Below are 13,673 nucleotides of genomic sequence, written 5' to 3' on the forward strand. Positions count from 1 at the left end.
CATATCAAAAAACCATAGTGTCGATTTCAGACACGAAATGGCATTACTATTTCCGGATTTGAATCGTTTTGGGGCGGAATGTGGGGAGTGTAGGACTGTAAGGGGGGAAGAGTTTGTAGCAAACGTATTTTTGGCTGGAAATGATAGTTCTATGTAAGAGAGTTATTGTTGATGTCAACAACGAAAATAGTGCGGCCCCTATGATGTTATACCTTTTTAAAGGCTCTTGCCAATTTAGGGACTCTATCAAAAAAGATCTTTATATTATTTCTCTTTATAGTAACGTTTGTGACTTCCCGGATGTTACTTTTGAAAAATATTTTCAAAATGTATAAATATTTACTTCGAAAAAAATTAATTTACTTCTGGAAAAATTAAAATACAAACATTTAGCTAAAATAAATTCTTCATGGGTTTTCTCAGAAGCCATCCAAACGAGATAAATTGAGCTTGCGCAAACAAGAAAGGCTAATAAAACTAGCTCATTACCTCTAGAGCTTGACACTTTATATAGCAATATGTAAAACCAGAATCCTCTAAAAGGATATTTCAACCCAGAGTGTTTTCAATGTAAAATTGGACACTGGCAGTCCAGCTGTTTTGGAAAATTGGAACGCAGCAAAGGGTACCTCGGACCTACGACTCTCAAACAGAGTCGGGCGACACTTAAATTTAGTCAGTTTGGAAGTTATCAAAACTTAGAATTCAAAAGTCGTCAGCTATAACCATACGTTAACGTCTGAAAGGATCTGTAAGAATCTCATAAGGTACATAGCTGCAAATGGTAAACCGATCGAGTGGTGAGTGTTCTTTCAGAAAAGAAAATTTACCAACCAAAGTGGAGAAATTGTGAATCCTGACTACTTTTGTCATTCCCCACCCAATAATTTCCAATTAAAGGGGGTAAAAATCGGTTCCCTTTTTTCAGGACGAATGTTTTTACTAGTATAAAATTCGAACAATGTTTGCAAACGAACGTTTGAAATGCCGTGCTAGCCAAAAAAATAAATGCATTGAGATAAACCAACCCCTGTGGTATTTGGGCTCCTTTTTATTGTCAGCTAGCAGTCGAGATGTTCTTATTAGAGTCAGAGTCGGCACTGAATCGAAAAAAGCCGTTAAATACGCAAGTAATTGATATCAGTTCCTTACTCGACTTCAAAACGTTTCGGGAAATCACATTTATATTAAACCCCGACCCTTCACCAAATCTCTCCTAATTGGTATGACACCAAACTTAGCGACGTCACTTGGGAATTTTAATTTAATATTTGTTAAATAGAAACCATAGAACCATATTAATATAACTCTAATTTATTATGATGTGAAAAATTATACGGGTAACGTAAATATAAAGTATTTAAACAAAAATAAAAATAACGTGTTCATGTTTCATTATTTCTGGCTTGGCTCCTCATATATTCCACCCACGACACTGTCTTTTTCCCAACGGCCACTTTCAGCTGATACGCGAGGTAGTTCAAGATCAACTCGGCGCGAGGACCATCGTCGTCTTTCCCTTTCATCATGGCCACCTTCAAGGACGCTGACAGAATGGAGAAGAACATGGCCTTCAAAATAACCACCACGAAGAAGACGAATCCGACGAAGAACAACCCGCGAAATATCGAGTCCAACTCGACGATGGAACCGAATCGAACTCGGCCCAGCCAGAATTGCAGAATGGTGACTAGTGACGCGTAAGTGTCGCTCATCTCGGAGATCCACAGACCGAACGCCAGACGACAGAACATGGCTCCCGCGATCAACAAAACGACCAGGAAAATCACGAAATGAAACAAAGCACCACTCGACGCATTCAGAGTCGCGAAGGGCAGAGAGAAATACGAATTGAACGACAACAACTTCCAGATTTTAACCGTGGCGAGGCAGATGATGACGCCGTGCAGGAAGCTCAGCGTGGAATTCCAGAAGGCGGCCGGGTAGAAATTGACGAACTTGTTCCCCGTTGTCGGGTCGTTACTTTATTTTTAAGTGTCAATGTCAGGAAAATATTAAATATCAATAACTTAAGCTTCATTAGTTAGAGCAGATTCCATTATTCGCTAAAGATCTTTAATTTATTTCAAGATTAATAAAATACTATTTATGTCATTGAGTCCGTTTACAAATGACGTAACGTTTTCGGCTCCCCACACCCTCGTAGCAAAGGGCAACAATTGGGAAAATCGGCAGCCCCTAAAGTACCTAACAAATACTCTGACCCTTCTAAACTATAAAAATCACCATTAACCTTAAAAAAATTAATGGCGATTTTGACCTACAAAATGAATATCTCGAAATTATACTAAAATACTATTATAAGAAAGATATAATATAAAGAAGGTGATGTCGACCTTGAGAATGGTGATCTTGACCTTCAAAAATGTGATCTCAAGGAACTAAAATTTGGTCACCCCTGCTTTAACATTAATAATTTTTTTCATATAGAAAACTAAGCACACTTTACCAACTAGAAAACCAATATTAATTTGCTAGTGTATCTTAACATATTTAATAATGGAGGTGGCGGTATAGAATAATGATATGAAACGTTGCATATTTCAGTTATCCCTTCAACTGTAACATTTACTAACGATTAGTGGGTTACGTAATTTGTGAACGGTCCCATTGACAACAGCCGTAGTGGCGAAATAAATCAGTGATTTAACTCCAGACGTGAATAATTACATAAAGGCGTCAGTCATTAACGCCATCTAAATTCTATTTTAAGAACTGCGTTAGGGTAATATTAGGCCTAACATGTGCCTATTTTAGAAGCTAATCTTCAAGATTAAAGGAAAAACTTCCACGATTATCTTCTAGTCGGTTCTGATGGTCAAAAATAAAATGTGTTTCGTGTTTCGCCGGAAAATAGGATCGGGAAAATAATTTTTTGTAGAAAGAAATAATTGAAATATCAATTTGCATATTTCTGAAGAAAACTTTCTAGCCTTTAAAAGTCACCAACATTCATTAAAATTTAATCATATTATTTGGTCTAATCACTATTCCTAACAGATATGGTTCAAGTTTTTCTAAACGTAAGAAATAAGCGAACGTACTCGATTTTATCTGATATTAAACTCATTCTTTTGGCAGCAAACTACTCGAGCGCTAGATATTAACAAGATTCTCAAATATTCTAGGTTTGTATGAACTCTGTAAGCATTATTTTTACCTTATTATTGTAATTTTCAATTTTGAATTAGATTGTGACTAAAGGCTCTATTAGATTATTGACTGAGAATTCTATCGGATCATTAACTGAAATTCTATTGGGCTATGGTGATACTCACGCTTTAAGGACGGACGTCACGACGTTGTATCGTTTAAGCGACACAGCAAGCACAGATAAGGAACATAAAATGAGAAAAACTTCCAACCAGTTCCATTTGTCCCGCAAGTATTGACATCTGTACCTCTTTAAGTGCAGAATCTCTCTGATGGTTAGACAGACAAGCAAGATGAAAAATAGAACGTGGGCGATTCCGATGGTGGTGTCCCAGCCAACTTTGACGTAAAAGAAATTGGCGGTGTTGATGTAATAGGTGGGTTTGACGGAACCGTCACCGAGAATTTCCATAATCAGTTGCACCATGTTGAAGAGATTGCTGTTGGCGTTGTACGTGGTAAATTCCACGATTAGGACACGAGTTTTGCGGTCTAACCAGCCGTAGTCGACAAGGTCGTTTATGGCTTCCATGGACCACCTTCTGGTGCGGCCCAAAAGGGTCACATACCCACCGCCGCTGTAGTAGCCGTAAATACCTAGGTGAAATAATCCATACTGGTATAGATCGGTTCGTTTAATTTGGTTTATAATTATAAACGAAAGTCGTGTGACGTTTAGTTCTTTTAACGGCCACCTCATCAGGTCATTCGTGTTGTGATTGTCAGATATCTGAAGATAATCAGATTAATATTCAATATTCAAATCACCTATCACTCTGATCTTAAGCTGTTTATGATCTCTCAAGTAACAAATCTGAACTTTTCTGCTGTAACGTTTCTGACCCTATTCAGTTTAGCACGAAATCTTATGGAGAGCAAATAAAAATGAACTGTTATTCCGAAAATAATTTTATCAGGGAAACAGGGTAGATGGCGGCACAAGAAATACTGAATTGTCGTGTTACGACAGTACTGCCTGACCTAACTACACGTTTAGTTTTCCGAATCCATTATTGTATAGCACTTAAGACTTACGGGATAGGTTTCACATCGCGCACTGATTCTAACAAAGGGGTTAGTTGAGATAAAAAAGAAACACAGACTTTTGAAAAACCTAATAGAGCAAGGAAATGGCACACATACCTTGTAGTGGCGTCGTCTGCAGTTCGAAGCTAGATCGGTATATCCAGGGATTGTACTTCTCGATGCCACTTCTTTCTCCGATGATTTTGGGCGGTTCATTCGAGGAATTCGTCCCCCAACGCGGGTGGTAGTCCGTCTTATCTTCACGCCACCACGCGTAGTGATTCTGGCAGCTCGACATCACGTTCGTACCGAGGGTAGAAGAACATTTATCTAGCGACAAATCAATAATATAGACATATTTGACTACGGAGAACCTAATTGCTGACGGGTAACGCCATTTAAAGCGATTTTAAAATTTCATCGTACTAAAAGATGGCGCCTGTGGTCTGAATCTTAAACTGTTTAAATTAACTAAAAAAAATTGAGAATCTTTTATATTTCTGGATATAAGATTTTTTTTTTCACAAAGCATCGTTAAAAATAAATAAATTGGGAAGTATTTCTTTCCCTCCCACCAAAAAGTTCAATTTGGCGCCATCTAGTATAAATAACGCATTAAAATTTATCCTTTAAGGGCTTCGCTCTAAATGTTTACTTCCCAGTAATCAATTTCTAAAGCATTCCAGGCCCGGACTGCCCCGGGCAGCTAACCGGTCCGATCGGGGCCAACTCAATTTGGGGGCCAACTCAATTTGGGGGCCAAAGAGGAAAAATGTGGCATTAATGAGAAATGGGGCCAACACGACTGCATAGCCTGTGGGGCCAATAACTAGCCAGTCCTACCCTGAAGCATTCTATTATGTTACTAAATGAGTCTCGAAATCAATGAAAACCCAATTCAACTGACCACTGAGGTCCCTCTTTTGTCGGAGTCTGGCAACGCCAACCAGCCTCGTCGAGAGGTCCGCGATGTATCCGATCTCTTTGAAATGGCCTCCGTTGTACCATTTCGTCGCATGCAAACTCGGTACCAATGTCTCGTTCAAGTACTGGATCACGTCGCTAAGGTGCCTCACCTAGATGATAAAATAGCATTAGTATTATTACTGGCGATTTTTTATTTAAAACGCACCAAAACTAATATTAAGTGTTTTGAAAATTATAAATTATACTGTAAATGTAAATCCATAAATTACAGTTAAGTATAATATATTTTACAGAAATTATACCGGAATATAATTTTATTATAAAATTGGAATAAATGTGGTGTAAATTGGAAAACACAAAATAATTTGAGTAACATTTTCACATGACCTAAATCGCAAATATGATATTATGTTGGGTTTTTCAATCGGATAACTGATTGCCGGTTTAAAATATAAACCACGTGCCGTTTGGTAACTATTTGCGGTGTAATTTTAATTTTAGAAAAATGTTCAGAAACATAACTATGCTTAATTTTTTTATGTTCAGCTGTACAAAATTGCAATTTAAAATAATTATATTTTTAGATAGAATAAAGAATAGTCTTTCAAAGAGAAATGGTCTATAGACTTTTAAAGTGAGAGAGTCTCAAAACGGCATTTCCCTACTTGTAATATTTTGTAATAGCCTAATTTGTTGGTCTTCACCTTCGAAAGGGGAATTGTGTTGGTATAGGCTCCGTCAACGACCAACGATTTGATATTTTGGGTAGAGAAATATCCGTTGGTCGGGAACTGGGAGTAGATGACGATGAGGACTGTGGTCAAGAACACCAGGAAGACGGCCGCCTCAGAAACGATGAAAATCATCCGCCTCTCTATGCCCTGATAATAACGGTACTCTTTCACGACGTCATCCGCCAATAGCGTGTACTGGTCGGCCTGCAGAGTCTGCCCTTTCTGTCCCAGGAACTCTGGCGACAATCCCTCGAAATCGTTTTTCCCCACGAACGATTCCAAATATCCGTACCAATTTCCAGGCTGAAAGATAATAATCAATACTCCTAAGTTTGTGAAGAGTTCACGATCACATGGAATAAACACTCGTTTAGCATCGCTTTGCATTAAGCTAATAAAGTAATTCGAATCTTAACCGGAAGATAAGAAAATTGATGGGAAAGGGGGGAACCATAGATATAAGAAATGTAAATAAAGGTCTAGATAAATTTCGGGGCGTCTAAGCCTAACATAAAATACGGAATTGACACCTAGCAGACACCGAGGAAGGCACGTGACCAAGAGCGCGAGCTCGCTTATCATTTTAGTACTAAGTGCTTGACCTTTCCGCAGGCCGTAGTCTTTAGACACCATCTGTTGGTGACTTTTAGTATAATTTTTAAGCAGGAGACAATGGCTCTCGCGACGATAGCACGAGCTTTCTTACCGATAGATAACGCCTTAAAAGGATAGCCTGCAGAAATTACGCGTTTCTGCTAGCTGTCACCTCCGTATTCACTACCTTTGAAATAATTTATCTAGACCTTTACATACATTTATTATATCTATGGGTGGAACACGTTTTGAAGAGTTGAAAGAGAAGTGGCCAATATCAATATATCAAGTAATAAACAGCATGTAGCAACGAAGGTGGTCAAAATGTTACTTTAACGCGACATTATAAAATATTATACGCATTGACAATCCATCTTCCTTTAACCTGGGATATTCTGGTAATTTTGGGGAAAGTGTTCCTAGTACTCGAAACCAATTTGCAGTGTTCTTAAGATATCGAACACTTGTGAATCTAAGTAGACTTTTTGGTAGGAAAGTAACACTATGTACTATCATAAGCTAATGATACCCCTAACTAGTCAAATAAGCCCTTTCAAGGTTGAATCTTTGTCTATAAAACGTGATGTCAAAACTTGTCTTTTCAATTCCCGCGAAAATGAAATATCCAAAAAAAAAACGCGGAGACAGCGCTGCTGTGCGGTCGAGAATGAAACTATATTGGGAAGGGCTAATTTTACTAGGCGGAGCGTATGGGGTGGAAGGGGAGAGAGAGCTCTTTACGATTATTTTAGTGTCATCTGCTCGCGTGGGCACGAATGGAATAAGGAAGTTATATTGAAAGGGAATTAGAAAGCCAAAATTGTGGATGAAATACCTCATTTAATTTGTGAGAGATTAAAGAAAGTTTTAAATTCTTTATATCTTTATGGAAAGTTTATTTACCAGTTATAAGTCTCGGTTCTAAAAACTTTACCAATAGCATTTAAGTGCCTTTCTTTAAAGCTTTTACTTTCAAATCGAATTGGAATGATTTTTCCCAACGTTTCCCTCTCAATATAATACCTCTTTCAGCTGCCAGATTGCACTGAGTTTGTTTTACACACAAATTAGCTATAATAAAATTATTATAAGTTGAGAAATTTAAACTTCCAAGACATCAAATATAAACATCGCTCCCATTCACTTGTTAAAACTGCCGGCTATTTTCATTAGCCAATAACCATTTTAGAAAAATAAACCAATAGAGAAAAACTTTTTTTCCTACGTGGAGGGAATTAATTTTCCAAGGGAATATTGAAATTTATCTCTTGACAGTGCAAGCTAGCCTTGCATCAAACGGGATTAGTGAAACGTCGGCTTCGGCAGTTCAGATTTATATTAAGGCTACGTTGTCACAAAGTGCGGAGAGAGTATAGGTCTATTTGGACAAGCATATCGGCCATAGGCAACATAGCTTATGGTTCTATAGATAGAAGTATCGCGCACTCACCTTTAAAGACAAAGTAAGTATAAAGGCGATCAAGAACACTTTAACTGGTTCAATGACGATGACGCTTTGGAAGAAGGACGTGAACATGGAAACTAACCAATGCAGGCTGCGTTCGTAACCGTAGGTCAGTCCATAGAGGATGATGAAGAACGACGACAGAATGGAAATGGACAGAGCGAGCAGCCAAGCCACGTAAACGTACCACCAAGGCAGCAAGCAACAACTAAGGCCTTCTATCGTCTCGGACACTTCGCTCTCGCCATCGCTATCGTTATCTGTTAAATTCACAATATAATTTGTGTAATTACGTTACTATCGAAACTGCAACAGGTATACAAGAAATATAGAATTAATCCAGGAAGGCTATTCTGTAAAAATCTCGATCCGTCAAAAATGGCAATGCGCATGTGGAGAAAGGGCAGATATCGAAATATCAAACTATCGATGGTGTAAGTTCAATTTTAAGTAGTGGCAGTATGTTACGCTTTATCCGGTATTTTAGTCAAATCATTAACTAAATGCTTAAGCGGACGTAAAATAACTGTTTATTTTTGGTGCCCAAGACTTAAATTGGCAACATCGACCGTATGTCGAAGCATTTCATTAAAATAACTTACGTCGGCATTACAGACCACCAAGATTTTGAATTTGACGAATACTATCGATAGTTTGATATTTCGAAAGCAGCCTCTTCTGCACATGCGCACTGTCATATTTGACGGATCATGATTTTTTAGTCATTTTTGATTTTTACAGAATAGCATCCCAGGCAGGGAGCTGTTGACTCGCGTGGCACGAAGGGCTTGCCACTACCCTCCTACGCACTGTAACCCGACCACCTGAAATGATGGCATTAAAAGTCACTCTATGACTTAGACTTACGATGCCTTGGGTATTAACTTATCTGATTATTATTATTATTCTACTGGTTTAGCCCTTCAATAAATCGTGGAAAACCAATTTTTTGGGACATTCTCTGTAAAACACATTCTATTGGTTACTAAATACAAAAGATATAGCGTGAGACATAGAAAAGATAGCACGAGACCTTACGAATAAAACGCGAGACATCTCAATCATTACCCGAATCATCAAAAAGAGAGTCCGTGGCATTACGAATAAAGCGCGAGACATCTCAATCATTACCCAAATCCTCAAAAAGAGAGTCCGTGACATTACGAATAAAGCGCGAGACATCTCAATCATTACCCAAATCATCAAAAAGAGAGTCCGTGGCATTACGAATAAAGCGCGAGACATCTCAATCATTACCCAAATCATCAAAAAGAGAGTCCGTGACATTACGAATAAAGCGCGAGACATCTCAATCATTACCCAAATCATCAAAAAGAGAGTCCGTGACATTACGAATAAAGCGCGAGACATCTCAATCATTACCCAAATCATCAAAAACCGAGTCCTAACATTACGAATAAAGCGCGAGACATCTCAATCATTACCCAAATCATCAAAAAGAGAGTCCGTGACATTACGAATAAAGCGCGAGACATCTCAATCATTACCCAAATCATCAAAAAGAGAGTCCATGACATTACGAATAAAGCGCGAGACATCTCAATCATTAACCAAATCATCAAAAAGATAGCCCGTGATTTAACGAATAAAGCGCTAAACATTTCAAATATTAACCCAAGATATTACAAAGATAGGGCGACTCATTGTAGAGATTACCGAAGACATCTCAAAGATCACCCAAGACATCACAAATATATAGTGCAAGACATTAAGATGATAGCACAAAACTAATACATGTGTAGAGGTAGACATTACAAAAATGAGATGACGTTACTTTTATAACTGGTGGTTAGTTTGATATATCTGTGGTATTAAGTAGTTCATTTCCGTACCTTCTACTTTCACTTCCGTTTCTAATTGGTTTTTATTTAGATCGCTCGCTGTACGTTGAATTGGAGATAATGGTATGAAATTTTGAGAAATATTTTGTTCCGATAATGATCTGGAACTTTCAGCATTATTTACTGACGATAATGACCTGGAACTTTCAGCATTATTTTCTGCCGATAATGATCTGGAACTTAGTTTATTATTTTCTGCGGATAATGATCTGGAACTCTTGACACTGTTGTCATCAACTGACGACTCTAGCTTATTTTCTTTAGTTTGAGAATCGCCGACAAGTTTCCGAAATTTAATTTGGTTCCGGTGTCTACATCTTGAGTTTCTAGAGGAAGAGATTTACGATTACTTCAATAAGTTTACAATAGACCCCTTTCGGGTGAAAGTGTCTAGCGTCGGGTTTTCCGTTTGATGAGCTGGGACTTGAGAACGTATTTCACTCATAATACAGGGTGTTTCAAAAGGCTATGGAAAAACTTTAAGGAGTTGTAGGGGGTGAGTTGAGAAGTATGCTTGTTTTTTTTTCATTTTCCTATGATGAGTTAAAAGATTACCAGAGAGCTTCAAAGTGTGGGCTACTAGCCCTTAGAAGTAGGCTGCTACAAGCGCAAAACCAAGCAGCAGGGACTTTAAATACTGTTTAAGTTTACTTTTTTACGCTGGTTACCTCGATTTGTTTACAAAGTCCTTTTTTACCTATCACACGAACCCAAACCTTAATGTTCGCATTTCCCTGCTGCTTGGTTTTGCTCTTGTTGCAGCCTACTTCCAGGGGCTAGTAGGCCACACTTGGCAGCTCTCTGGCGCTCTTTTAACTCATCGTAGGAAAATGGGGAAAGAACAGGCATACTTCTCAACTCACCCCCTACAACTCCTTAAACCTTTTGCATAAACTTTTGAAACATCCTGTATAAAACCGTGCAGATTTGGCTGAGTGTTAAATGGGTACTTTAAATTAAATAATTGCCCACCCAAATTATTACTCGAATTTTCAAAGCACTTTATAATGTATTTAAGACAGAAGAGGCTATTATTATTATATAATTACTGGAAGAGTGAACAAATGAGAAATCCAACGGGAAAGACAATGATCGAGCTCTGGATGCCGATCACGATCTGACTGAGGGAGACTTTAAAACTATGCAGGTCCAGCTGGTCTTCGGGGTCGTTGACATTGGTGCCATAAAACATGATGTTGGTAAGCATGGCCATCAGCAGAAGACTCAGAGCGCACGTTAATCTCTGCTTGCAATTAAAGCGACTACTGGTCGGCGGAAGGATGATGCTGAACCACAAATGGCCGCCGCGAAGGGACCTGCAACAAAGTGCGCGGGACACAGTTAAAAGGGAAGGTAAGAAGTCCTTGTTAAGATCCGTTGTTCAGTGAATAGGTGTTTCTATAAAATACGGGAGGTCTGGGGACAATGTTCTGTCTACGTCACTAAGCTGTAATTCTGAACCTCGCGTGCAAGTAAAGCACTTAAATAACTTGCATTCGTGATGCAGATAAAAACATTTTATACTTCTAATTTTTATGTTTTTACTTTATAGAAACAATTATTTACACATTGTAAATTAAGTTTTCTTTTCAGGCGCTCTTTATCATGGTGAAATGTCCCTTACTCTCCACCTAGTGCTATCGCAAACCCGAATCTAACATTTGTGTTGTTGGTCGGATAAATTTGTCAGGTCACATTAAACATAGGAACTATACTTACAATAGGCGAAACTATAAAGTCCAGGGGGTTCTGAAAAGATGGTAGTCACGTGAGTTCGTGGAGAACGGCAACGCCATCTATCCTAAGAACTACGAACTATTATTTATTTTATTTTTCTAATGGCGGTTTAAATTTTGATCGATTCATCTAAAATCTCTAACTATTATTATTATTTAGAACATTTTGCAATAGAAAAGTGGAAGTTATTTAGCTGTTTGCAATATCTGGAAGGAATAATTTTTTCTTTACCGTTGCACGGCCAACTATGAACACGAGTTACCGAATCGAAGTTGGCTGTGATATAGTAGTCACGTGATTTTGTTTTCCCATTTTAGCAAGTTGGTTAAGACCAAATTTACTTTATAGTTTCGCCTATTGATAGTCCTAATATAAAAAAGTTGTACCAGACACATAGGGCCCTGAGAAAATTCTTCTTCTGAGAAAATGCCCACCATGTGGGCCTCAGTGTTCCCAGCTTAATACAGCGCCAGCAAGCGCTCGATATCCCCCATCGATTGATGTATCATTATATTTTAATCCCAAACGGTACAAAGAACAGTTAACGCCTAAGTATAGGCCACCAAATCCCCATTATTGATACAACCACAGCGAGGGAACGATTACACCTTTCGATTGATGGATTATTATAACAATTAAAACTTTGGGCCCCAAATCGCCGAAATGAATAATATACCTGTAATTTGACGTATCATTTACCGTCGAAACCCTAACGGTTAAAGAGTTATGCCCCGAACGGTGGAGGCGTATATGTACCAAGTAAAGATAGTACAAACAAATCCCTATGGTATTATATGTAAAAATGACCATATTTCACGTTTTGATTAGGCTACCAGAAGTTAGTCCTTTTTAAAGCACGAAAACCTTTCGCTTCTTTTTACTTTTAAACAGTATAGTGTCCAAGGTCAAAAATAGGATGACGTCGCCAATGTTATTTAATCATAGATTAAAACATTTCCCTCGTAATGGCTGCCACTATTAACACTAACATTATTGCGTAGCGCGATTTGGAAAAGTGTCTATATCAGTGGTGACAAAATTTCTCATTTAAAAGGTGTTAATGCTAGTTATTTTGTTTTAAGATTTAAATATCGTTTTGAAATAAATATAAGGAGAGCATACTATTTTACCTCATAGCTCGGGTGTGATATTCCAAGAGAAAACTCTTTCCTTCGCCTTCAGGCGGGGTTTCGCAGGAGAGCTGACTTTGCACCGACAGCCACCGGCCGACCGGGAACATCCAAAACTTCTTCGTGTTCAAATTTAAAACGTGGATTTTCGAAAGGTACCTTAAATTTAAAATTACAAAGTAAGCGTGTATAGAGACGAACTGTACTTAATTATGCACGTACCAATTTGGCGAAAATCCGCGGTCGTTTTTATGCCAAACGGTGACTTTGCTCAATTCGCCGAGAGATGACGCGCGTGTCAAGAGGAACATGTCTTCGTCACCTTGTCGGAACAATTTAATTGAGCTTCCGGGGTTAAGGCAGCGCGCTCCACTGTCCGATTCTTCTCCGAACAAACGAAGAAACACGGTGGACGACGTGCCAGAACCCTGAAAACAACATTCATGGATAGGTTAAGTGCCATTTTCAAAAATGTCCAAGCTGTTCAAATTTCTAAATCAAAAAAGAACCAATTAATATCCAAAAATTCCTACTAAAGATGGGTTTCGCACTTTAGGGGCTCATCGAGTCATAGTTACCGTTAAGGGATTTTAGATCTTCTCGGGTTATGCTGCCGATATCATTTTAACTTACGTAGGGCAAGTTTGCTATATTGAGGTATATGCTTTACCAAAAGTGACTTAATTACCAAAAGTGTGCCAGTTCCTAGTTTTTTTTTAAATCGGCGCGCCGCGCTGCCGCCGGTGATATTTGCGAACCGCCACTGCCGACCCAAATTAAATCGGAGCCGCGCTATTCTCTACATAGAAGGCTAGGCTAGGGTGAACGATGCACCCTTATTCTGGTTTGTTTTTTCGTGTATTGTATAAAACGTAGATAGATGGCGGTAACGTTTCTGTTGGCCTGCTAGCCTTCTCCAGTGCTTCCTAAGTTCTCGAAGATCTCACCAGACGACACTATTTCTAATTTTGAACTTCATTCCCTCCCCAATTAATACCCTCCCTTCTCCCCTCCTCACTTTTAC

General features: G+C 38.5%; 2 protein-coding genes across 3 annotated transcripts in view; both read right to left on the reverse strand.

Moving 5' to 3' along the window:
- Positions 1 to 1,309: 1,309 nt before the first annotated feature.
- Positions 1,310 to 13,009, reverse strand: LOC149926165 (polycystin-1-like protein 2). 2 transcript variants are annotated; one of them, XM_090160026.1, is made up of 10 exons: positions 12,872 to 13,009; positions 12,650 to 12,808; positions 10,832 to 11,098; positions 9,774 to 10,108; positions 7,906 to 8,180; positions 5,832 to 6,164; positions 5,108 to 5,276; positions 4,318 to 4,530; positions 3,300 to 3,771; positions 1,310 to 1,983 (listed from the first exon to the last, which is right to left on the reverse strand). In XM_090160026.1, the coding sequence occupies exons 1-10, from the start codon at positions 12,958 to 12,960 to the stop codon at positions 1,386 to 1,388; spliced, it is 2,910 nt and encodes a 969-aa protein (XP_090016152.1). In that variant the 5' UTR covers positions 12,961 to 13,009; the 3' UTR covers positions 1,310 to 1,385. The 2 variants fall into 2 exon arrangements, with proteins under 2 accessions (XP_090016152.1, XP_090016153.1); XM_090160027.1 differs by lacking the exon at positions 12,872 to 13,009 and having other exon boundaries at positions 12,642 to 12,690.
- The window catches only part of LOC149926166 (polycystin family receptor for egg jelly), a 32,041-nt gene continuing 31,335 nt past the window's right edge, over positions 12,968 to 13,673 (reverse strand). The window contains exons 18-19 of the mRNA XM_090161881.1: positions 13,016 to 13,077; positions 12,968 to 12,971 (exon numbers count right to left, since the gene is read on the reverse strand). Coding sequence (XP_090018007.1) covers positions 12,968 to 12,971; positions 13,016 to 13,077 — 66 coding nt within the window. The remainder of the gene's footprint in view (positions 12,972 to 13,015; positions 13,078 to 13,673) is intronic.

Source organism: Leiobunum rupestre, chromosome 10 (assembly GCF_980474605.1).
Source record: "Leiobunum rupestre chromosome 10, qqLeiRupe1.1.hap1, whole genome shotgun sequence".
NCBI lineage: Eukaryota > Metazoa > Arthropoda > Arachnida > Opiliones > Sclerosomatidae > Leiobunum > Leiobunum rupestre.